The sequence below is a fragment of the Poromitra crassiceps genome, assembly GCF_964638095.1.
Source record: "Poromitra crassiceps genome assembly, chromosome: 11".
NCBI classification, from domain to species: Eukaryota; Metazoa; Chordata; class Actinopteri; order Beryciformes; family Melamphaidae; genus Poromitra; species Poromitra crassiceps.
Genome location: NC_139643.1, coordinates 19,044,425 through 19,071,503, shown reverse-complemented (window position 1 = coordinate 19,071,503; position 27,079 = coordinate 19,044,425). Strand labels below are relative to the sequence as shown.

The 27,079-nt window shown below is 43.9% G+C and overlaps 2 protein-coding genes across 2 annotated transcripts in view; both read right to left on the bottom strand.

Moving 5' to 3' along the window:
• Positions 1–7,476: 7,476 nt before the first annotated feature.
• Positions 7,477–14,134, bottom strand: LOC310784870 (uncharacterized protein; the record flags this gene model as incomplete). The annotated part of the gene is made up of 6 exons (XM_083645906.1): positions 14,006–14,134; positions 12,582–12,770; positions 10,843–10,959; positions 10,621–10,689; positions 8,193–8,285; positions 7,477–7,521 (listed from the first exon to the last, which is right to left on the bottom strand). Exons 1-6 carry the CDS (start codon positions 14,054–14,056, stop codon positions 7,477–7,479), a joined length of 564 nt encoding a protein of 187 aa, XP_083502032.1. The 5' UTR covers positions 14,057–14,134.
• Positions 14,135–20,572: 6,438 nt separating this feature from the next.
• The window catches only part of LOC310784869 (uncharacterized protein), a gene marked incomplete at its 3' end in the record, with an annotated part of 35,978 nt that continues 29,471 nt past the window's right edge, over positions 20,573–27,079 (bottom strand). Inside the window, exons 15-16 of the mRNA XM_083645905.1 lie at positions 26,873–26,970; positions 20,573–20,617 (exon numbers count right to left, since the gene is read on the bottom strand). Coding sequence (XP_083502031.1) covers positions 20,573–20,617; positions 26,873–26,970 — 143 coding nt within the window. The remainder of the gene's footprint in view (positions 20,618–26,872; positions 26,971–27,079) is intronic.

Here is a 27,079-nt window from a genome sequence, read left to right as displayed (position 1 = left end):
ACGTTACACAGCAAATAAACATGTTTCTCTGCCATCACACTGGACATCAACACTAGCGGGAGACTTTTCCCACTCCCGCAAATATACAGTAATGTTATGCGTAACGTTAACATAATCTTACCAAGGGAGCATGAGCAACCATCGCTAACACAACTCAGAAAAGCATGTAAACAGCCGTGTGATTAGTGAGAAAGTTGGTATGTTTAAGTGTACAGCAGCTAATGAGCCGCTGTGATGAAGAATATAGTGACATCAACCGGGGCTGAGAGCAGAGAAAACACTCGCAGCTGCAGCAGCACCTCTAGTATGCTCATGACGCCTTCAGGGTCTGCACGTAAAGTCTTGCGTCACGTGAGTGTGGCATTTTAGGCCACCTGTAATCTGTAAAGAAATAAACTGGGTGTGTATTACTCATTGTATTACTGGACAGACATGTAACTAACTTTGCAGTCTGAGCCATCTTACACAACCTCAGAGAGTTCCCCAAACTTTTGAGTAGCCAGTCAGATTGAAAAAGTAGCCGGATCATGTTCGCGGCGTTTGTTCCAGTGGTCCTTTTCCCAATTAATAAACAAAACTCAAATATGTATCCATGAGTGTGACAATTGAAATAATACAAATAAACATTCTTATAAAGGCCCAATGCTCAATTTAATTATAAATAAAACAATATCCATATTGCAAAACACAAACAGGCAATGTATATTTTTAAGAAGAGAGAAAATACTAATAACTATGTTTCCCACAGGATTTGGAGAGATTGTGGTGGGTAGACCTTGCTTGGACCCTCTTGGGGGGTTCGGGGGGCCATGCGCCCTGTAAGAACTAAACTAAAATGCATGAATCTGGTTCACTTTGAGAACCAATTTAAGAGGCTAGATCAGCGGTGGGCAATTATTTTTCATGGGGGGCCACATGAGAAACCCAGATTGTTGCCGGGGGCCCAACAAATATTGTCATGCCGTAACCCAGGAATGTCCTCGCCACCAGAGGCCCAGATTTTGCTAAGCGTTGGGGGCCGAATGGCGTGGAAAAATTTTGGGCATTTGAAGTCAGGTTTAGGGGAATAACTAATTTTAAATTAACAGTTGTGATGTAATTATTCAGTCTTAACACATTGAGTGCCACAGCGCTTCAGTAAAATTGTCTGGAGCCTGTGCCAGATTCACTTCCATTCAGTTGAAAACAGCTATAGAATTTTTTCTATTAGGGCTATATGGACAGGGCTGGACTCTAATGAAACATTGGACACTCCTGCTTCTTTCAAAGAAGAAATTTTGTTTCTAGACAGTTCCATTATGAAATGACAGCCTCTGAAAGAAGAGCACTTTCAAGAGTTTTCTGCTGTCTTTTTTTACTTTTCAAGATAAAGTCACTTTTATGAATACTTTTTGCACTCATGATTATTATTATTATTATTTTTCTCCTGCTTCTTTTTATTATTAGACATTACATTACATTACATTACGGCCTTTGGCAGACGCTTTTATTCAAATCGACTTACAATATCAGAACTTACAATATCACATTTTAGTCTAACACTAACGCTAGTCTAATTTCAAGCACATTCACTGACTGAGCTAATATTTTCTGATGCCCCACCCCCCCTCTCCCCCCGAGCTGCAAACTCCTCCCCACACGCACACAGTCTATTTTCGGAGTCTCCGTTTTTGCGCCGGGCGGCTGACGGTGGCTCCCGGGCGGATCCCAGCCGACAAGGAAATGCCAAACGGGACTGCAGGAAAAGGTTTGGCTGTTCGGCATCGGGTGCTGCCTTTCTGGCGGGTAATCGTGTGGAGAAACTATATGCAGACAGATAGACAGAGGCAGAGGAGCTCAGTTGTGGGCACGGATCGCAGCCAACTGTCAGCTGCAGACAGAGCAATCTATATGGCTCTGGCTGCAGCATGCATCGGTTCCTCTTTGATCACGGCTTTCTCCTGCACAAAGTAAAGGATCTGAGCGCCAAGGTTTTAAGGTGGCGCAGCTGCCGTGTAGATTTTTAAGGTGGCGCCGTGTGATCCCTTGAAGGGATTCATGCTCACTGGCTGGGTACGACCTTAAACAGCAGAATTATGGAATAATATGAATTATGATATTGGGACGTCCACAGACGTCCTTGGCACTTCTCGTTACTTTTTTTTAGGACGTCCACAGACGTCCTTGGCACTCAATGTGTTAAACACCAATATTTGATCCTTTTCTCACTCACTCCTATGTCACCACTTGCTCTCCCTGCAGGGCTTGAAATTAGTTTTGACCACCTGCCAATATGGCTGCTAGAAGTTACCAGCCAATTAGAATTTCCACTGGCCAAAATGTTTTTCTTGAAATAAACCAGAATATGAGTGGATTAATTTAAGCATAAGTATCAGTAAGTGGCCCGGGATTCCCATAGCCTAGTGTTGAGCGTCACACGAACAACAATGCACTCTTGAAGCTAAATAAATCCAAAACCAACACGTTTATTATTTACATGTTTTACCTCAATGTAGAACAGTCATTGATATTCCATATTCCAGACTGAAATGTTATAACAGAAGTGGAGTATTGGCCAGAATGACAGAACATTTGGACACTTATTCAGCAGGTATCTTGTTGTATCTTGTCTTTTTTTGACAGTGTTTTTAAGTGTAAGTAACTGGTAGGCCAGAGGCCAGTAGGCGGAGAAATTGCCGGCTACCGGGGCTTGGGGAACTCCCTGCAACCCATGTGCTGCAATTTATATTTTTCTGTTGTGTTTCTTTTTTTCTATGTTTGAGACAGGCAAACGTCTCAAACATAGACCGATATCACAGGATTGTTGTGAAGAGGACATGGCTATATAATTTGTAAAGATTTTATTATAAACTAGAAGGACCGCAACGCGGACTTATGCCTCCGCCATTAGTTCATTCTTGAGTCCAAATCGCCATTTGAGGCAAATTGGAAGAAATTCCGTCAAGGCGCTCCTGTGATGTTGCGCTACAGAGCTTGGAAATTGGGTGTGTGAGGTCACAGTGACCTTGAACTTTGACCACCAAAATATAATCAGTTCATCCTTGAGTCCAAGTGGACGCTTGAGGCAAATTCGAAGAAATTCCATCAAGACATTCCTGAGATATTGCGTTAACAAGCTTGAAAATGGCATTCGAGAGGTCACAGTGACCTTGACCTTTGATAACCAAAATGGAATCAGTTCATCCTTGCGTCCAAGTCGATGTTTGAGCCAAATCAGAAGAAATTCTATCAAGCCGTTCTTGAGATATTGCATTAACCAATTTGGGAATGGCGTTCGTGAGGTCACAGTGACCTTGAAGTTTGACCACCAAAATGTAATCAGTTCATCCTTGAGGCCAAGTTAATGTTTGAGGCAAATTTGATGAAATTCCATCAAGGCATTCCTGAGATATTGCGTTAACAAGCTTGAAAATGGCATTGGAGAGGTCACAGTGACCTTGACCTTTGATCACCAAAATGTAATCCATTCATTCTTGCGCCCAAGTCGACGTTTGAGCCAAATTGGCAGAAATTCCATCAAGCCGTTCTTGAGATATCGCTTTAACAAACTTGGGAATGGCATTCGTGAGGTCACAGTGACCTTGACCTTTGACCACGAAAATCTAATCAGTTCATCCTTGAGTCCAAGTCGATGGTTGAGACAAGTTTGATTAAATTCCGTCAAGGCATTCCTGAGATATCGTGTTAACAAGCTTGAAAATGGCGTTTGAGAGGTCACAGTGAGCTTGACCTTTGACCACCAAAATCTAATCAGATCATCCTTGAGTCGAAGTCGATGTTTGAGGCAAATTTGATGAAATTCCGTCAAGGCATTCGTGAGATATCGCGTTAACAAGCTGGAAAATGGCATTTGAGAGGTCACAGCGACCTTGACCTTTGACCACCAAAATCTAATCAGTTCATCCTTGAGTCCAAGTCGATGTTTGAGACAAGTTTGATTAAATTCCGTCAAGGCTTTCCTCAGATATCGCGTTAACAAACATCGTACGGACGTACGTACGGACAACCCGGATCCATAATGCTTCCGGCCTGGCTATCGCCGGCGGAGGCATAAAAATATATATGCTGTATTATGTTCCTTAGTCTGTGATACCGTGAATCGGTTTTATTTTTGTCCAAGGTTATCATACCGTCAAAAACCCATACCGGCACATCGCTGGATACCATTTATTTATTATATCACAAATCGCAATATTGTCCACAATAATCTCATATCGCACCTTTGCCCCAAATCGTGCAGCACTATTTTTGTGTTTATGTAACTAACTAATCTGATGATTTTGTTTTCATTGATCCAGTATTGACCAAGATGGCTTCAGCTGGCAGCAGCAGTGCACGTATGCCTCTCCGACCTCAGCTCTAGCTCGTGTGAACACGCTGCTGCATGCTAAATACAAGTGCTAATTTTCTCTCTCTTTTACCATAACAATGTGAGCCTGTCTGTTGCAGAAATAAGCTTGTTTAGTGGACGTACATGCACATGCACGGGCTGCCGAGGCAGGCGCGCACCGCGGCTTCCAGCTGAAGCCATCTTGGTCAATATTGGATCAATTAAGAAAAAATGCTCAGATTAGTTACTTGGACATAATAAGTTATGAAAATAGGGTGTAGGTTGGAAAATAATGGATGAAATTGTTGTTAATATTGGTTTAATTTCTTAGGTAAAGAGACCTCGCATAAGCCCATCGGTGTTTCCTGTCTCTACCTGCACAATCTTTTATATCCACTTATTTCCTTTTGTTTGTTCTTGGTTTTACATACCAAAATTGAGGACGAGGCACGGTAGGCTAGGAAGGAGCGCACGCTCTGTAATAATAATGTGGGACAGATAGGGATGGGTGATATGGTTGAGGAGCACTTTGAAATCATTATCACAATAATCACAACGATTTCCCCCGGTATCTCTATACATTATATCACAATATGGCTTAGGGATGTAAATGATTAATTGACAATCGATTAATTGTCGTTAAGAATTTGATCGATAACAGATTAATCGTCAATTTAGGCTATGTGCTATTTTCTCATTTTTGCTGAAATGATTTAACACCACAAAGGTGAAATTTTACTTTCACCGCTTATACCGAGAAAGAAGAAAGCCAAGCAAGCAGGCAAAAAGTCCAGGGTGGGAAAATTAGCACCAAAAATACGACAGTATTCATTGTAAATAATACAATGTTGAAATGCAGCATCTCTACAAGCACAATGACAGCTAATGCAGGAAGTTTGGCTGGTTGATTAACTCATTCCTGGCCATATACGTCTTTAACGTCTTATCAGGAGTTTGCCTCCCAGCCAAATACGTGTTTGACGTGTTTTTGTTTTTATTCGTGCTTAGAGTAGTTCAAAGACTTCCACAGCCTGTGACATGGTATCAGGTCCCTGGCCTCAAAGGCAAGCCGACAACACGTGATCAAACAACTACCGCGGCTGTTGTTTTGAAATGGAGGAGGAGGAAAGAACAGAAAACGGAGAAACGCTTCCTTGTTGCAGAGTAGAGAAACGCCATTGAAACGCCCCTCGGCGTTTCAATCTTCCCCCACTAGGCTGGGAATCAGTTGTCTGACGTCACACAACAACGAGCCCGTGCGGCGGGGCAGCCCAGCCGTGCCATGGTGACAGACCAGCTCCAGCAGCAGTGAGGGAAAGCGGGGTGGCAATCACTCACCTGCAGAGATGGCTAGCGGAGGTGGCGGGAGCCCACGAAATGGCGAGGTAGTGGTGACTGCCTCCCAGGCCGTGGGTCACGCAGCGTAGCACGGCTGGGCAGCGATAGGAAATGGCACGCAACGGGTCGGTCATGGAGGGGCGAAGCAGAAGGAGTCCAGGCAGTGAGAGGGAATGATAAATCCAACGGGAGAAGGTAATCCAGAGATGTGTTGATCAGCGGAGGAATGAGGAAATGATCGATCAGTTTGACGGGTAATCCAGAGGGTGGTGAGGACGTGTTGATCAGCCGAGGGGAAAACGGGAATGATCAAACAGCAGGGAGGGTAGGACAGAGAGACACGGACGAGGACGGGTGGACCAGAACAAAACAAAATAAACACACGAACAGCTAACAATAACGAAAAGTAAGGACACGGGCAGAAGCGGCAGTCACAGCAACAGACGCCAGCAGTACTCAGACCCGGATACAACGTAACGTAACGTAACGAACAAAGCTTGTCGAGTGGAAAGCCGAGGGATGAATGACGAAATGTAATGTAATGTAAAGAGACACACATGGGCCCCGCGCACACACACACATTCACACTCACTCACACTGAGTAAACTGTATTGTTGAATGTAAAAAAAGCACTTCATGTATATATATATATATATATTTTTTTTTTGTCATTTGTGTCATAACGAATAATATTTACATGTCTGATGTCAATACAGTTCAAAATAAAAGAATTGAGAGCGAGTTCTGCCTGAGATTGTGTCCTTTACAAAAATGCCTTTTTCTCCAATTTCTCTTCTCAGAGAGACCTTTTTGGTGAAAACAGGGTGTATATAAATGGCTATAAGTAGAGTACAGAACATGCTAAAAGCTCACTTTTTTCTTTCTGGTGAACCCAGAGACGTACATCTTCATTTTGAGGTATTGCAAATCACTTTGGTGCTAATAGATAATTTACTGTGGGTCTTGAAAGATGACCAACAATTATGAAAATCTTTGGCCTGAGCTAAATATTGGCAGTCCTAAACTGGCCATGAATGAGTTAACTTGTTGAGTAGGCCTAAAGACAGACGTCACATAATGCATGTCAAAAGCATTTTTTTTTATATAATAATATTTGCATCTCTATGGCTCATGTATGCAAAGATTAGTTAAATCCAGTTGAAGAGAAATAAACAATTCCTGCCATATAGCACAACATATATGCCGGCCGATACGGATATGTGTGTGATAGGCCAATATCGGCTGTTAATATTGGCCAACCGACATATGGGTCGGGCTCTGGAAAATTTGAAATATTTAAAAAATATTCATTAAAGAAATCATCATTTTGTTGAGTAAAGTGAGTAAAATTTGCTTGTCATCATCGAGACAGAATTGTCACAATATCCCAAAATCACCATATATCATCACAATATGATTCCACTGAAAGACGATAAATGATCATAGTGAATTATCGCCCAGCCCTATGGACAAACCATACTACACTATATGATGGCTATGTTTTTGTGTTCACATTTCATATTATTTAGTAGGCAGCATGCAGTGCAAGCTTTCAGACACAGACACAATTTGAACTCCTACACATTTTGCTTCTTGCTTAGTGATGCCATGACCTGTGCATGAGTAGGCTGGCGTTGTGTGTGCAAGGCAACTATGACTGTGTGTATGGCCAATGGTCCCAGATAAATTCATAACCTGTTCAGTCACACTGCAGTTCCCAGTCGTGCCAGGAATCCCCTGCACTATTTCAGAAAACCGTTGCTGAATTCAATCAAACGTTCTCATCAGTAGTCAGTCGTTCATCAGTTTTACCTCATGGGACGCCGCTGTGACTGCTTCAGATCCTCACGTGCCTTTTGACAGAGAAAAGCAATTATTACCCCCCCGTTATATCTATTCATGGACTGCAAGATACTTACTTGGTCACTACTAGTAAGGGGCGTCTTGAAGGAGGATGAGGAGGTGGATGGCATTGTCCTCGTTAATTAAATTTTTGATTAAAAATGTGGGGATTAAACCATTGACTTGCACTTAGGGATGTAACGATAACCGGTTTTAATGATAACCGTGATAAAATTCCTTATGATAACTGGACAGTTTAAAAATGTCATTATTATTAAAACCGCGGTACCGTGATTACAGTGCTTTGAAAAACATGGTAAATACTGTCCATCATCAATCAAAGTTGGCAACAGTCTCCCAGATGCAAATGTGCAGCCTTGGAGAACTGATTTCAGTGAGTGTATCAATCCTTTTTGGATCTGAGTTTTCAATATAAAACGTTGTAAAATGATTTCACCGAGTCTCTCAGTACTTTTTGAACATTTTCAGCAATTTTTTACGAATACCGTGATAATAGGATAACCGTGATAATTTTGCTCACGATAATCGTGATGTGAAATGTTCATACCGTTACATCTCTACTTGCACTGTGCAAGTCAAGGTAAATGGTTGCACAAACCAAAGTGCTCTGGATGTGTGTAGGTGTGTGTGTGTGGTCATCCCATGCTCCACGACTACCTACCTGCAAAAGGTTGATGGAAGACAGAAAGGCTTGGTTCTGCCTGATGTTCTCCAGTCGCTCCAGTTCATATTGAGACAGTACTACACGTATATCCTGTAGTAAACAAACACAGAAGATTCATAACTAAGAAAACTTACTTTTCTTTTATGTGTATAGATATACATTTCACAATACATTTTCAATAGTCTGGCTTTTTATTAAATGCTTTTTATATGGAGTAACCATTTAGGATGGTATAGTGGCTCAGTGCACTGTTAGTCTTGCTTGCCAGACTTCCCTCCCTTCCGGGAGACTGAGTCTGGCAGCGTAGATCTCCACTCTGGAATAATGGGGGGGGAATGCTTTGTTTGATTTAACCTAGTCTCGCTTACCAGACGCTCTCCCTACAAAGGTGGATCCAATCGTTTTCAGCGTATAGCAACGAGCTAGCATTGTTGACGCGGTTTCACAGCGGCGCTGCCATTTGAGATCGACAGATTCGTCACAGAGGGAGCGGAAAGGAAATCCATATATGGTTGTGCCGATCAGTCAGAGCGGGTTGGAGCCAATGACAGAGCTTGCAGGGAGCAGGAAGGGATTTTCTTTCGCTGGCGACTGAAATGGACGCCACCAATGGCAGAGCTTATACCAGCAGCCTGGGGAAGCCTATGCGACACTGTGTGTAGTTCTGGATTATCTTAGCATGAGCTTTTTACTTCTAGGGCTCGCATTTACGCTTCAAAACTCATGATGATTGACCCTAATCATTCACCTTCTTCTTCCCCCTGCCTACTGCTTTCTTCGGACGCTTTCCAACAGATTTCTTGTGGCCTGGGCGTTACATTCAAACCAGATTCCCGTCTTGCACTCCCTGTACAGTTTGCGTGAGGCATGCTGTAATTCTGCCCATGCGTAATTTGGATAGGTGTAGGCCTATTGACTGTATATATTATCCCTATCTCATAACGACACCATCACATCATATACCTGTTAAAAACATCTGAGTTCTGATGCAATTCGGGTTATTTTGTTGACTGGGGTAGGACAATAGAAACGTGTAAACGGCTGAGACAAAAGAAAAGATTGGAGGATTTACAGTGGACTTAATTAAAACAGTCTCCTAACAACTCGTGCCGAGGACAGAGAGAGGTGGAGAGAGGTTGTGAGTGACAGATTGGCTGTGGTCCCAACGACCCTCCGGGTTATGGGATAGCAGTAGGTGAATAGCCTAATGCAAGTACCGTAGGTTACAATGTACACGTTTTCTCAATTCAATTACCATAACCCCTCCTTGCGATGTGATAGGTTTCTCAGTAATTATAGTTGATTGCCTCACCGAATAATCTGCTGGTTACCCAATTTTAGCAGCAGAATTTGATGGCCTGGGGTGAGGTGGCACGTCCGTGCGCAATGACGTTTCTGCACTGCACAGCGCGGAGATTATGGTGCTATCAAGCGCAGCGAGTGTTTTAGCACCTAAGAGTGCAGCTAAGAGGTGCTTTTCAAAGCTCTTAGCGCAAAGTAATTGCATGCTATCCCCACATTTTAGCACTGAAACGCCTGCTTTGGCCTATGCCCAGTACAATTATAACAGGCATGCGCTTGTGCCCGCCCCCAACTTGCATTGCGCGCGGCGTTAAACGAGCGCAAAAGCTAAATAGAGAGCCCCAGAAATGAGTCCGGAAAACATCGATGCTAAAGGTCCTTACACACCAAGAGCGATGCGAATATACGGCATGAAATTGCGATGCGAGTTTTGACTCACCTGTCAATCACAGCCACAGATGTGAACACGTCGGAAGCGAATTTCTGAAAAATCGACCGTGGTTCGAAAAGATAAACACCGCAATAACGCTGGGCGAAACTTTGCCGTTGGTATGCACGGTTGCATTGACTGATATAGGTTCGGAAAATATTATTGACGTGCGAATTAATCGCACGAAAAAAACGTGCTCGGTGTGTAAGGACCTTAACACTTCCGGGTTCTTCACTGTTTTCCCCTATGGGATTTTTGAATGGGTTTTTGGCGCGATGCTTCAAATAAGGTCTCTGGGCAACGCAAGATTAATCAAACCAGTGTTCAGCAGGATAATCTTCACATGAGGACCACTTTTATGAGTTTTTAAGCTTTTACGTGCCGTTAAGAGGGCGGCTAGCTAGCAAACGGCTAAATGAGACTACACTGTTGAGTCGACAGGGATATTATACGTCAATAACGTCATCACTTTAAAGGACGAACACGGAAATTCTCTTTCCCTCACCTGCTTCAGCCCGGGGTAATCAGTGCACAGCAGCACACACATGTACAACACTCCAGGTTGAGTGGTGACGTGACGGGGAAGCCTATGCGACACTGTGTGTAGTTCTGGATTAGCTTAGCATGAGCTTTTTACTTCTAGGGCTCGCATTTACGCTTCAAAACTCATGATGATTGACCCTAATCATTCACCTTCTTCTTCCCCCTGCCTACTGCTTTCTTCGGACGCTTTCCAACAGATTCCTTCCATGGTATGAAGTCCTATTGGGGAAAACAACAACAAAAAACAACACACAAGATGATATTAATTTGTGGTCTGCTTAGTTTCAAAGCCCCCATTGTGCCTGTGTGTGTGTGTGTGTGTGTGTGTGTGTGTGTGTGTGTGTGTGTGTGTGTGTGTGTGTGTGTGTGGACCTGGTCACTGCTCTTGTCAGACTCAGACTCTGAAGGGGAGGGTTCTGGTTCAGATCCGCTCTCCTCTCCATCTCTGTCACTGGATGAGGCCTGGGCCTTTTTGGGGGGAGGGGCCCGCTAAAATGGGATTTGATTAAATGACACATTGTCAACTGCACCAACATAGTTATTTTGCATCATGCAATCTGTACAAAATGGAGTAGGATTCATTATACAACAGGTTGTTTCAGTCAGCAATCTAATGAGTCCAGCCATGTTGATCATTCCTATTAAGTACAGCTCTTGATGCTTTTTGGTTTCTATGCCAACTACTGTCATCATCTCTATCAAGCAATTATGGGTTATTATTACTATTATGTGAACTTCAGTTTTGCTGATGGTACTCAGCTATATTTTGTGCTTATTGTGTGTATATTTTGTGCTATTTTGTGCCCTGTTGTACCCATAATTATGCTAAAGAATTCCCTCTTGTGTATTACTGCTAAATTATATTTCAGATTTTCTGTTTAGCAAAGTATTCAGTCACAAAACATAAAGTGATCTTAACTCATTGAGTGCCAGCCACTTTTGGAGAACGGACGCTCCCAGTGCCAGAGTTTCAGAGCGTTTTCAGCGATTTCTCGAGGCCCACAGAATATTGTGTGATATTACTATGTAAACACCGAACACGCACAAAGAACGATGAGACTCTATTGTATCAGCAGCAAAAAAAAGTTTATTGATATCATTTTTCGTTCTTTAGTTATCAGCCGGAGAAGATAGGTCAAAAACAGCAAAAACAGGCATTTCCATCTAGAAGCTGAGATATTAAGCCTTTTGTGAAATGAAGCATTTCAAGCAAATCACTGACTCTGAAACTAATATTTTCTGACCTGAAACATCTGAACAGTAATTTCCTTCAATAAACAGCACCCACACCCCCCTCAACTCCAAACTCCTCCTCCGTGGGAGTGTCTCTGGTGGCTCTGCTCGCTGTGCTGGCTGCTGCGTGTGTCAGGCGAGTCTCTGCCTCCTGCTATGGCAGGCTCTGCTGCCTCACGGATCCACGTTCAGATGGCGGCCGCTCGTCGGGGGAGTCTGGATGGGGCTCGCGTTCGTCTGCGTTTCTAGGGTTTCGGTTGTGAGCTGGGATGAAGCTGCGTCCGATTATAGGCTTTCTGCTGCGCGTTTCAAAGTGCGCTGCACCCAGTCTATTTTCGGAGCGCTCAGCCTTGTGCGCCGGCTCCCAGCGCGACACTGAAAAGCCAAACCATTCTCATGAGAATGGTTTGGCTTTGGTTTTATTTTCTGGCGGCTAATCGTGTGGAGAAGCTATGCAGCAGAGACAGAGACATTAGTGGGAGCGGATTGACTGCTGTTCGCAGCTAACGTTGGCTCCAGGCAGCCAGAGCAATCTGTGCCGCTCTGGCTCATGCATCGGTTTCTCTTTCATCACGGGGCTTTTTCTGCTTTTTTTTCCCTCAACTTTCTCTAATCTGGAGAGCACTGTCGCCACCTAATGGGTCTGTAAAATAGGTTATACACATTCAATAGCTCCCATATTTTTATAGGAGATGTAAGAGGCTTTGATCCACGTCCCACCGTCAAAAAACGCAATTGACGAACATACTCGTCCTTGGCACTCTACGTTAGTATTTGAATTGACGAACATACTCGTCCTTGGCACTCAATGAGTTAAGAGATATCCTTGTCAGTGGATGGCTGTTAAACACTGTCTGAAATTAAAAGACTACAGTTACCTTAGCAGGGGGCAGCTTCCGCTTCACTGCTCCTCCCTTTCCTCTGTCTTCACTTCCGGAATCAGAATCCACCTCGCTTGCCGAGTCAGCTTTCTGAGGCACCACAGCTTCTTGCTCCTCCTCCTCCTCGCTGCCTCCGCCAGCGTTACTGCCCTCGCTGTCAGACGAGCTGGCAGGCTGCAGATGAATCTGGATAAGGAGAGATGAGTACGTATGAATTTTCTCATTAAAACATACTGATATCTTAAAACCGTAGGTCCCTGGCACATCTGTCACCAAGTATTGTAGTCGACAAATGTCGACAAAATGTGTAACCCCCCCCCAGACACACACACACACACACACACACACACACACACACACACACACACACAGTGTCTCACACTTGCAATTGCAACATTTCAATAGGAAGAAATTCACAAGTTGATGTACAGTTGTTTTGCTAATGAGTTCTACAACAACGGACATGACGCAGACTACCACAGACATCACAGATTTCGACCAAATGATCAATTATAGAAATGAGGATGATAAACGACAAAAGATCAACAGGCAGGTGAAAAATCTGTGGATAATACAGGATGACACCTGAAGGGAGAGTAACTGCTAAATCGATAGCAAAGGAATCTATCAGATTCTGTTTCAATTTACAAATATGCATATTTCCCTACTAGTAAACAAAGTTAGCCCGTGTGACAGCCTAACTGGTCGCTCCACTATCCTGTCTCCATACAATATGCGTGCGTGTGATTGTTGTTTACTGTGCGTGTGATTGTTGTTTACTTCCTGCAGCAGCTGTTGTGCACTTCTGTCCGCATATTCAACAACTCCACAATGAAACACTGAAGTCTCCGGCGGATGAAAACTACCCTTCTTTGCTTTTTTACCATCTTTTAATCTCCACTGTGCCTGTCCAACAAATAAATAAACTTAGGCTGTCACACCAGGGCTAGAGTCAGACACTCACGCCTCGCGCCACTTGGCGCTAATGGAACTAGGTTCCATTGCCGTTGCCACCCAGTGACGCGGTTTGTTTACCAAAATACTGCTCGGCTGATCCCTCGTATAGCACTTGTCTTAGTGACAAGCAAGACAACAGTAAACGGACAGGTTTTGGCATTGAGTTTGGCGTTAAGAGAGCGAGCTCCGACCCCCAGTAAAACAGCAGGAGTAACGTTAACTCTAGCCCCATAACATGACGCCACTGTACTTACTGTAGCCTACAGCAGTCAGTAAGTACAGTAAGTGGCGTCACGTTAACTCCAGAGTGTCCCTACTTAAGCTTAAGCTTAGTTTTCATTACATGTAGCAGCATTTAAATACAGTACTGCAAAATGCTGCTGATTAAACTGGTAGCTTGTTGGCTACCCCGCTAGCCGGGCGCTTCAGTATGAGTGAGAAACGCTCAGACTCGATAACCTTACCTTTAGTAATTGTATCTTCACTATGGCTCGTTTCATAACTTCTGTCGCCATTTCAGGACAATGCTAAGTTACCAACGAAAATACATAAATAAAGTAAAAAGTTGCCAACGCCTGCAGCCTGTCCACGCCAAGCAAACACTAGCAGTGCACTCCCACAACAAGAAACCTCGCGCCAAGCGCCACACGGCTTGTTTTGTAACTAGCTACTCCCCTCTGCGTTGTAACAAAATTCTAACAGCTCATTGGTTGATATTTCCATGTGACACACTTTAGGTCATGCGGAAGCAGTTGCGGAAACCATAGATATGGCGGAAACCAGTTCGAGGCATGGCCGCTCTGTCCTGCGTAGCGTACCTGATCTCTCCTTTGACAGAGGAGAGCCCATGCGGAGCCCATGGGGGAGATGCGTTACTGAGGCAGGAAGTCAGAAGAAGACCCGCCCCCGTCTTCCGGTGGCCTGTGCTGCAGTGTTTTCGTTCCCCCACAGAAATGCAACAGTAGGCAGTCGCTACGATTTAGAGAAAAAATAAGAAGCATGGCCATACCAAACGAAGTTTTTTTTTTTTAGCTAACGTTACCCAGCAAACATCGTCTTGACCGCGACGTCACCAGACGATATAATTGTGGTTTGGCATCTTACTCGCGTCGCCCATGTTTTCTAAACGGAACACAAAATTGAGCGGAATATTTTTCCTGGAGCACAGCACGGTCTTCCGCCCATAGCCGGAAAACTCGGAGTCGGAGCAAGGTTTTTCCATCCAGGCTACGTGAAACAGAAAGCAGTGGGTAACCGTGCATTCCTTTGCACTTGGAATTTTGAAACAAGACCTACGACAGGGAGAAGTGCAATTCAAGACGGAATTCCGAGTGGGAAACTTGGGCAGCAACACTCTGACGTCACAATCAACATGGCGGCGCACAAAGAGACACACACGGTGATAAGTAAGCAGTTACTTTTTCACAAATGTTTCACTTTGTGTTATGAAACAACTTAGTTGCCATTTCGATTCCCATATAGTTGATTTGTGCTTGATCGAAGCATGCACAGCGGTAGCCTTCTAGCGTCCATGTTTGTAGGCATCCACGCAGTTGGAACGCAGAGCGGAACATGGATATTCCGACTCCCGACTTTGAATGGAAGGCAGCAGCATGTGACCATGACGTCCTGTGCCAATACAGGAAGTAGCCGAGCAGCTGCTAGCCCGCTACCGCTACTAGTCATAACAATAATGATTATGATGAGTAACATTAAGTTAATCAACGAGGTGAATTAAACGATTTTGCGTGTCATAAACGTGGATTATTGTTGATGCTGCGCGAATCGGTAAAAAAACGAATGTTACCATTATGGCAAAAGCTGTCATGATCATCATTTTATCAGTCATTTTCTTGTCATCGAAGGTAAGTTGAAAGAGGAATAACGTCAAGTCAAACTCGGTCGACAGGCCTAACGCCTGAGAGTACTAATAGCTAGCTACTGTTAGCTGGTTAACTAGACTTTAAATCCAAATGTTCTGCCTGTTGTCATTTTTGTTTATGTTGTATGCATGGTTTTTTGAGTACGGTTAGTGAAACGTTAGGGTTTCCTGGAAACCTGAAAAAAATCATGGCATTTCAAAATCTTTGTTTTCCAGGCACTTTAAAAGTCATGGAATTAGTCAAATCCTTGAACCCGTAGGGAAAGTAATGGGATTTTGTTGCGACTGCACATGAGTGCTTCTTGTATTTTATGCTATTTTTTTAATGGAAAAATTCACGTTTTGTTTGAATAGCGTCCAGGTGAGGCAGTGACTCTAAGCACTAAAATCCAATATTAAGAGACCGGGGTGAAATTGGTTTTATATTCGATATTCGCCTGTTTTACCCGTTTCTAACTGTAATAGCTTCATGAAAACGGCACCAATTAATTCCAGATTAGTCTTATTTTGTACAGATACGCGAGGCCGACATTTCACAGCTTTGATCAACTCCCCAACCGCAGCGGTTATCGCGCAATTGCCGAGGAACGACTCTGAATATCCTTCTGAGTGCGTGCGGCAAGCTGAATATCTAGGGACCGTCGTCAAAGAGCAATATCCGTAGTTTCACCTTTGTAACAACGGTTGTATTTCCTAAAAAAATAAAAGAGTAGAAATACAAATAAAAGAGTAGAAATACAACTGTTATGGCCATTCTGTTTCTCCACAGTCTAGTCACAGCGCCACCTACTGGCAACACAAAAAGCAGTTTATTCTGAAGACCGTTTGCCCGATTGACCTCAAATTTGGCGTGTGTGCTGCTATGAACCAGATGTAGTCTGGCACTGAATTTCGGACATGTGGATGGTCATAGCGAATATGGTTCTGTGACATATTGATTGTCTAGCAAAGTCCCAAATGTTTTTTTCTGCTAAACAAAGGCTGTGGAACTTTAGCAGTGGGCTTAGCAAAAGATGAGAGGTGGTTTGGTGTCGATCGCTTGACTAACGGCAGAGCTATTTCAAAATAAAAGCCGCGAATATGGTTCTGTGACATATTGATTGTCTAGCAAAGTCCCAAATGTTTTTTTCTGCTAAACAAAGGCTGTGGAACCTTAGCAGTGCGCTTAGCAAAAGATGAGAGGTGGTTTGGTGTCGATTGGTCCACTAACGGCAGAGCTATTTCAAAATAAAAGCCGCGAATATGGTTCTGTGACATATTGATTGTCTAGCAAAGTCCCAAATGTTTTTTTCTGCTAAACAAAGGCTGTGGAACTTTAGCAGTGGGCTTAGCAAAAGATGAGAGGTGGCTCCACGAAAATATTGTATGCTTTAAATCTAAAATGGTTCATGGATTACATTCTAATCTAACAAACCTATCAATTTAAAAGTCAAGCACGTTACCGTGGAAACAATTAAGCTTAGCCCAAAATCACAAATCAGAATGAGGTATATTTTCTATCTTGTAAGGGCTCCTTGGCTGAAAAACATTTGAGAACCTCTGTGTTAAACGTACACAATGATAAAATGTCAAAATTGTCATCTTCAAGAGTAGCATTCATACATTATCATCAACTATCAACTCATTATCATAAACTATTTAAATAACAACACAGAGACATTTTATTAGCTAATGACTTTATTGGGAAACATTGTGCAAAACGTGTGTTTTCTCACCTCTTCTCAGTTCTCAGTGTCCTGGTCTGGACTGAGGAGGCGAAACGGAGGCAGATGGGTCCAACCTCACTTGTGAGGTCCAACCTCACTTGTAGACGGGGAGCAGTGGAACATGCCAAGTGTGGTTGAGTAGGGGGGGGGGGGTTAATTGATTACAGTTTTTCACAATTGCTTAAACACATTTCCTGATAGACTACCTCACTACCCATCTCAAAACTCACACACAAAATGCAAAATCCTACACTTCTCTTGCAAAAGCACACTTTGCCCTCAAAACGGTGTTAACTGTTCACATGACAAACACATACATCATATGAGTAGACATTTCTAAGCACCCATTGAACACTGGTGTGCAGAATGGAAAACACTATGAATAGACTACCTCACTACCCATCTCAAAACTCACACACAAAATGCAAAATCCTACACTTCTCTTGCAAAAGCACACTTTGCCCTCAAAACGGTGTTAACTGTTCACTAAATGGTATTTTCTTTTCAAATGACAAACACATACATCATATGAGTAGACATTTCTAAGCACCCATTGAACACTGGTGTGCAGAATGGAAAACACTATATGAATGCTTTATCAGTAGAATTATGCCTTTGCATGTTCAGTTTCAGGTTGTGCACATTGTGTCTAATGTGTTTAAACAATTGTGAAAATCTGTAAAACCAATTTTTGAGGGGTTAAACTACTTGGAGTCATTATAAATGATTAGGTTTGATGTATGGGAAAGTCAATGTACCGGTAATAATAGTTGTGTTGAAGGGGACTCTTGTTGTATTGTGTGGTTAATTGAAAACTAATTATGTTTGTCTCTGCATAGGAGGGGCTGCATCCTTCAGGACTGCTGCCTACATACTGTAACTGGACCCATTTGCAGGGGCTTAGCCTACTGGTTTAGTTCAGTTTTGTCTTGTCAAGTTTTGAATAGTGATCTGTTGAATTTATAAAGTACAATAAAACCTTTGTGGGGAAAGCCATAACAAAACTGCCTAGAGATCCATTGTAAGTTACCCAGGCTGTAGGGGTTAAGGCGGAGGACCTCTCCTCTGCAGGCGCAATCCCTGCAGCGATGGTAGAGTGAACAGGGTGAGAGGAAGGAGGCGGGGAGATAGATGGCAGAGGAGGGAGAGGAGGTAGGGAGGCTAGAGAGAGGACAGAGGCAGGAGGGAGGCTAGAGAGAGGAGGCAGGAGAGAGGACAGACAGGAGGTAGGGAGCTAGAGAGAGGAGGCAGGAGAGGACAGGAGGGAGGAGAGGACAGACAGGAGGTAGGGAGGCTAGAGAGAGGAGGCAGGAGAGGACAGGAGGGAGGAGAGGACAGACAGGAGGTAGGGAGCTAGAGAGAGGAGGCAGGAGAGGACAGGAGGAGAGAGAGAGGACAGACAGGAGGTAGGGAGGCTAGAGAGAGGACATGAGGGAGGAGAGGACAGAGAGGACAAAGACAATGCAGGAGGTTGCACCTGCGTAGAGAATAGCAAGAGAGGCACCTCCCCCCCCAACCTCCTCCCTTCACTCCCACCTGTCTCCCTCCCCTTCACTCCCTCCTGTCTCCCTCACCCCTCCAACCTGTCCACCACCATTTCCCCCCCCCCCCCCCATCTCCTCCTCCCGTCTCCAACAAAATCCCCTCCTCTGCCATCTATCTATGTATCTCCCGGCTTCCTTCCTCTCACCCTGTTCGCACTCAACCACTCTACCATCTCCGCAGGGACTGAGCCTGCAGAGAGAGGGGAGCAGGCACAGTCCCTGCAGAGATGGTAGAGTGGTTGAGTGAGAACACGGTGAAGGAAGGAGGCCGGGAGATGGCAGAGGAGGGAGGGAGGGGGGGGGGGGGGAGGAGGGAGGGATGGGGAGGAGGGAGTAGGGGATGGGGAGGAGGGGGGGGAGATGGGGGGGGGAGGAGGAGGGAGGGGTGGGGAGAGGAGGAGGGAGGGGGGGGAGGAGGGAGGGGTGGGGAGGAGGGAGGGGTGGGGAGACGACTTCAAATCCCCTGCAGGAATCAAACCTGCACTTCTCCGCATACAATGCGGCTGTTAAGGTGATCGCCTTAACCCCTAGACCATCAGCTAGGTAACTTACAATGGATCTCTAGGCAGTTTTGTTATGGCTTTCCCAATGAAAGACTTGAAAAGGTTTTAGTGTCCGTACCGGGATTCAAACCACAAACCTTTGGGTTGGAAGGCATGGTCTTTCACCACTGGACTACAGCCCAGCTCAAACACACAGCACATGCAGCAAGTCAAATAGATGTGGTTAAGATCAGGGTTTTCTTAACCACGACCATACCCTAACCCAATTGATATGGTGGTCGTGGTTAAGAAAACCCTGATCTTAACCACATCTATTTGACTTGCTGCATGTGCTGTGTGTTTGAGCTGGGCTGTAGTCCAGTGGTGAAAGACCATGCCTTCCAACCCAAAGGTTTGTGGTTTGAATCCCGGTACGGACACTAAAACCTTTCAAGTCTTTTTTGAATATTTTGTTTTCAATTATTAATATTATTTTCACATTTACTAATCATTAACCACTCTATTCAGGAATTGACCGACTAATCAGCAACTATCTAATGATTAACTAATATATTCACGAACTGACATGTATTAAAACAGTTAACTACTCTGAGTCTGCACTGAGTGCTCATAAGTGTCAAAATAGAAAACCAGATTCAAACATAGGCAGAATGGTTCCAGGTCCATGTTTATCATACCAGAATGTTAGCACAACAATACAAAACTCACAGCAACAAGTAGACCAGTGGTTTATTGATAGTATTCTGTGACATCACCACACAGACATCTTGGTCTGCTTGTAATCAATTAACAGGTGATTAACCACACAGCCAATGAGCTGTGTGTAGTGTAAAGTGCCATATTGGTCGGAAATGCATGTGACATCATGGGAATACTATGAATAGACAAGTCCAAGTGAATCAGTTGTTATTAAGCTTTATGAAGGCTACTTAAACAAGATAATTTAGGATAGATATAAATGTACCAAATGTTATAGCTATGTTATAGCAGACGTTTTGTCATTTCTAAAAAAATAGATTTTTCAGGTTCGCACAACATAGTATTGCATAAGGAGTTGCTCATAATAACTCTTTTTAAATCTTTAAAGTATTTTAGTTGCTGTTCTGGGTATGGCATTGCATCCCTGAGAAGGCTACATCGGTACAGCTGGGTTTCATTCAGGTTCATGTGTAAGGATACTCATTCTACAGCGGGTGTTTATATGATATACTGTGCAAATCTATATTTTTTAATCTCTTAAATTACATAATATTCCTTTGGTTTCTTCAGTGCGGTTTGCTGATATGTCAAAGAGATAGTTACACAAATAAATGACAAAACTCATAAGCAAACAGAAATGGTGAAGTGCTGCTCATTTCAGAGAGATACCGTATTGCACAGACAGATGAGATCATCTTCACGGTGGAAGAGGTTTCTCCTGCTGGAGCAGGAGTGAGCTCATCTGCCAGGGTTAAACAAGGTCGTGAGCCAGGGGTGAGTGAGGTCGTCTGCCAGGGGTGAGCGAGGTCGTCTGCCAGGGGTGAGTGAGGTCGTCTGCCAGGGGTGAGCGAGGTCATCTGCCAGGGGTGAGCGAGGTCGTCTGCCAGGGGTGAGCGAGGTCATCTGCCAGTGGTGAGTGAGGTCATCTGCCAGGGGTGAGTGAGGTCATGAGCCAGGGGTGAGCAAGGTCGTCTGCCAGGGGTGAGTGGGGGTGAGCGAGGTCATCTGCCAGGGGTGAGTGGGGGTGAGCGAGGTCATGAGCCAGGGGTGAGCGAGGTCATCTGCCAGGGGTGAGCGAGGTCATCTGCCAGGGGTGAGTGAGGTCATGAGCCAGGGGTGAGCGAGGTCATCTGCCAGGGGTGAGCGAGGTCATCTGCCAGGGGTGAGTGAGGTCATCTGCCAGGGGTGAGCGAGGTCGTCTGCCAGGGGTGAGCGAGGTCATCTGCCAGGGGTGAGTGAGGTCGTCTGCCAGGGGTGAGTGAGGTCATGAGCCAGGGTGGATGGGGGCAGATCAGGGCATGGTGGGGCAGGGCAGCAGCATCAGCATGAGACACAGAGGACTGGGGCTCAGTGCCAGCCCCGATGAGTCTCTCCCTACACACACACACACACACACACACACACACACACACACACACACACACACACAGGGGTCAAACCAATAGAACTGGAAAATAGAATGCCCATTGGTCACACTGTATTTGGGCGTGTCACAAACAAAAGGCAAAGTAAACAGAGTTCCAGTTTAGATGATGCCGTCACACTTAGTTTCTGTTGCTCCATTAAGACTGAATGGGAGGAGCTGCTTTGTAAGTGTGGCAACACCTGATTCCAGCAATTCTGGGTACATGTTGTGTTTCAGAGCTGTTAGCTACATGTTGTGTTTCAGAGCTGTTAGCTACATGTTGTGTTTCAGAGCTGTTAGGTACATGTTGTGTTTCAGAGCTGTTAGCTACATGTTGTGTTTCAGAGCTGTTAGCTACATGTTGTGTTTCAGACCTGGCTACACGTTGTGTTTCAGAGCTGTTAGCTACATGTTGTGTTTCAGAGCTGTTAGCTACATGTTGTGTTTCAGAGCTGTTAGCTACATGTTGTGTTTCAGAGCTGTTAGCTACATGTTGTGTTTCAGAGCTGTTAGCTACATGTTGTGTTTCAGAGCTGTTAGCTACATGTTGTGTTTCAGAGCTGTTAGGTACATGTTGTGTTTCAGAGCTGTTAGCTACATGTTGTGTTTCAGAGCTGTTAGCTACATGTTGTGTTTCAGAGCTGTTAGCTACATGTTGTGTTTCAGAGCTGTTAGCTACATGTTGTGTTTCAGAGCTGTTAGCTACATGTTTGTTAGCTACATGTTGTGTTTCAGAGCTGTTAGCTACATGTGTTCAGAGCTGTTAGCTACATGTTGTGTTTCAGGCCTCTTTTGGTATGGTATGGTGTTTATTCTTAATCCCCGAGGGGAAACATGGTTTGCCACCAGAGCGAGAACAGATACAAACAAGAAACAGTAACATACAGCACAATAACAATAATACAGTGGAGAGAGAGAGAGCCTCACAAAGCAAGGCTAGCAGTGTTCATTAAAGAATTTTACAGAAGCAGGAACAAAAGATCTTCTAAATCGCTCAGTAGAGCACCGAGGCATCAAAAGCCTATTACTAAACGAACTGCGCAGGGCATTAAATACATTAAACAAAGGATGGCCTTCATAAGAAAGAATAGAATTCAATTTTCTCCTTGTTCTCTTGGCTATAATCATCTCCAAAGAATCAGGGGGAAGGCCAATCACTGAGCCTGCCTTTTTAATCATTTTGTTTATCCTATTTTTGTCCATGACAGTGAGGCTGCCCCCCCAGCAGAGCACAGCATAGAAAAGGACACTAGCTAGGATACCTTGGTAGAACACATGAAGAAGTGACCTGCTGATGTCAAATGATCTAAGCTTCCTCAAGTGGAAAAGTCCAGACTGGGCCTTCTTGAACACAGAATCTGTGTTCTTCTTCCAGTCCAGCTTACTGTCCAGGTGGACACCGAGATACTTATAAGACTGGACTATTTCTACCTCCAGCCCTTTAATAATGACAGGGGAGACTTCTGCCTTCTTCCTCCCAAAATCAATAACTAGCTCTTTGGTCTTTTCAACATTGAGCAGTAAAAAATTGTCATCGCACCAGGAAACAAATAAATCAATCTCCTTTTTATAGGCCCGATCGTCACCTTTGTTGATGAGACCAATAAGAGCAGTGTCATCAGAGAATTTCTGCATATGACACATGGCCTCACTATGTCTGCAGTCCGCAGTATAAAGAATAAAGAAAAAAGGAGCTAAAACTGTTCCTTGAGGGGCTCCAGTTTTTGTCCAGATGATATCTGATACAGTGTCGTCCAGCCTAACAAACTGAGGTCGAGGCACAAGATATCTCATGCACCAGGCGATGGTTGAATTATGCAATTTATATTGAATCAGTTTATTTGCTAGAATGTGTGGCTGGATAGTGTTGTTCAGGCTCCATCTGGGCCCTTCTTGATCTAACTTCGTTCTCTCTCTTTCTTAAAAAAAAAAAAAAACTAACCAACCTTGTACCACTAACCTAAACTTGTACCACTGTTCCTTCAGAAGTTGTAGTTGTCATAGACTGTGCTCCATAGTTGATTGCTCTATTGCTGACAAAAAATGTGTTATTGTAAGTCGCTTTGGATAAAAGCGTCTGCCAAATGACGTAATGTAATGTAATGTAATGTAATGAAGGCGCTCGAAAAATCAAAGAACATTTCCCTAACAGAGTTTAAATAAACGTCTTACAAATAAAGAAAAGCCACTGTCAAATCATGCGATTTAAGTGAATGTTTTGAGCTTTGAGAGGTTTGTTCATGTTTACCCATTTTGGTGGATTGTCCCAAGATCATACAAATGATGTGATTTTTGTGAACTTAAAGGCCCAATCCGTCAAAACTCACTATTACTGACGCCGGTGGCCGTTAGTGTAACTGCAGGCAGCGTGTGAACGAGCTGACGCGCGGGCACCATACTCGCACGCGCACAAGCAGTTGCCTGGCAACAGCAGAGCTGTTCGTTGCTTTGTAACGTTAACTCATAAAAGTCACTTGAAAACGGCAACCTGGACAATTTATCGGTCAGATCAGCCTCGAGATGCCCAGGAAGGATTCTGGATGAATTAGGGGACGTTATTGTGGCATGTTTGGTCGTGTTTTGGCTTGCGTTGACTGCGGGCAAGTCGATACTCATGTTAGCAAAAGCCAGGAAATAGCCTTCTCCCCCTGTATGTATGGTAATGCCTGGAGTTGACCAAACTGAACAATCAAACAATGTTTCATAAGCATAACAGTAACGTTAGGCATATTTAGGACTGTTAAATTCATTATCCACACAAGACGGTAACGTTATTAGTGGGGCTGGTGGTAATTTCTATAAATGTAAATGAATATTAGTTAGCCGCGATTAGCATCAAGCTAATGCTACTAGTATGTGCAGTCCCACTGCAGTCAGAGCCTGCTGGCTGCGGGAAGTGGATACTCATGTTTGCACAAGCCAGGAAATAGCCTGCTCCCCCTGTGTGTACGGTACCGTCAAACAATGTACCGTAAGCATAACAGACAGTAGGCTAACGTTAGGCATATTTCCGACTGTTAGATTCATTCATTATCAACACAAGACAGTAACGTTATTAGTGGGGCTGGTGGTAATTTCTATAAATATAGCTAAATCTATTAGTTAGCATCAAGGGGAGCGTGCCTATGTTCCCACAGCCCTTTCTTGACTATTTTATAGAGCAGCAACGCGTTGAAAATAGAACAGTGGCGTAACATAGAGCAGCGCGTGTGCTGCGCGTTGCATGCTGACAAGCCACGGCCGGTGTGAGACTTTACATTAAATATAATTGAATCTAAAAGGCGCGGCGCGTTTTTTTGCGCGACATACATGTTCGGTGTATTTTGGCCTTAAGGAGCTAAGTTTAGCAAAGGACGTGTCAAAATTATGCCAGAGAACAGCACATGTCCACAAGCCAGGGCTACTAGCAAACAATCAAAATAAGATTAATTTTTTATTTATTTAAATAAATAAAAATATTGCACTATTTATGCAGTTAACTCAACCTTTATTGCACTATTTATGCAGTTCACTCAACATTTTTGTGCCAGGAACAGGCAATCTGCAAGTGCTGTCCTTTGAAGACTATTTCAAGATTTATATTTCTGGCGCCAGCAACGCCAATGGATCTTTTCTCCTCTCGTTTCATGACGGTGGAAACAGAAATTCTGAACAACTAAAACCTTTCCTCCACGGTTTCCAGGGATCAAGCTTCCATGAATAGCAGCCATCTGAGCAAACACTGTGGACCACTCAGCACCAATGGGGCATGGCCGCGAATTACGATCAAAATATAAGGGGGTCGTCGGAACTACACCTCTCCACCAAATATCGTGAAAATCCGTGCTGTAGTATTTACGAAATAGTGCATTTGGTTTTTCAAACTGTCGCAATAGAAACAACTATGGACAGATCGTGATCAACAAAAAAGTGTTCCACGCAACACGCCTTCACCAAATTTGGTGCAAATTGGAACATTCTGCATCGAAACGTTTAGATCACATTGTGTTTTGTTATTTTTTGTGGTTTTTTGTCTCTTTGACCTTACTCAGTCATTCGTAGTGATGCATTGTGTAAGTTGGATTGTGAATGCCTTTTTGATTCTTCATTAATACAATAAAATAAAATTAAAAATTAAAATGCACACAGACAAAGAGTAAGTAAATCTTAGTAAACGTGGGAACATTATGAGAACTAGTGCAAACCACTTCTTGTAGTTTAGGGGGCTGGGGCCAAATCTGATATGGATGAATTGCTAACTAGTGCTAGTCATATTGTGTATTTTTTCATCATCATGTGTATTCTTGCATGCTCAAAGGCACACAAAACTTTGAGACTGGTGTGGTTGTGCAACAAGACTATTGTTGGGAAATGTGGGAACACAGGGCCTTATTTTGGAAGAAAAAAAAATCTAAGAAATGTGGGAACATAGGGCTGTGGGAACATAGGGCTGAAATCTTAGAAATGTGGGAACATAGGGCTGTGGGAACATTGGGCTGTGGGAACATAGGGGTGACCCCCGCATGAAGCTAACGACTCACCACCGCAGCTAAATGCAGTCAAACAATAATGTTCCATGACCATAAGCATAACGGTACTAACGTTAGGGTTGCATTACTTCACACAAGACGGTAATGTTAGCAGAGTTTCTGACCAGGTGGTCAGATACTTGTACTACGGAGTGACAGTAAAAATCTTGAAAATCCATTAGCAAGCAGCTAACGTTATCTGGTCAAAACCACATTACAGTAGCTACAAGCAGCAAGTTCCCTTCATGAACCGAAAACACAGTCCTGACTCTAGTTTCCCCCCCGATGTCGGTCACATTGCTGCTGTCTGGCCAGACGGGCTTCATTAGATAAATATTTATTTATTTAGTCTGGACTTTTTCTGGAGTCTGTGTTTGTTGTTTCCTTTAGCTAGCAGCTAGCGACGAGCGTAACGTTAAAAGCTACTTCAGCCATTTCCTGTTAGCGTCTAGACAAGAGACAAGCTCGACGTGAACGCGCGAGACGTCACATCCTCTAGCTGTGGCGGGAGATGCTATCCACTTCGAAACTGCGGTTTTCGATGTATCTTCTGAACGGCTGGTCGGAGAGAAACGCCCCTGGTCGCCATTTTTAAGTGACGTCAAGGCGCATTCACTCAGTGCCAATAATAAACACTTTGTGCACATTTATTTCTCGCCAGAACCAACGGAATGGGCCTTTAAGTACATGTTTCTAATTTATCAATGGGCTTTTTAATTTATTTTTTTAATGATCCAAGTTGCAGTGGTTTACCTCTGAAGTCGGCAGGCCTGTCCTCCCAGGGTGACAGCACAATACCCAGGGCTTTCCACTGGTTACCTGACAGGGCTGCTTCCTGTTCAGCTGTTACTGCCACAGCCTGCTCATAGGAGAACATGCTGATCTGGTTCGGGTTAAACACCACCTGCAGAAGGTGACATGAGCCAAATGAGGGGAGGCACGAATTGTCAAGATGAACACACCAACATAGATAACAAGACATTTCGGGTCCCAGAACAAAAGCTGAATAGAACTCCATAGACTTGTTTTGTGGAAGTCAGGTCAGTGTACAGTAAACTAGTAATAATAGTCATTTAAGACTTACACTAAACTGCTCAGGTGGTATCATTGAGATAGCCAGAGGTGTGATTCCTTCAATTTGGTCCCTCACCAAAGCTGACATGGACATATCTGGAAGACCAGCTGCACAACGAGAAAGTGAAGTAGCATCAATGCTCCCAGAGCTAAACAGCCACCAACATAACTGAGTGAAAAATCACATTTAGCAGATGATCACAGAGAGGATTGTTCA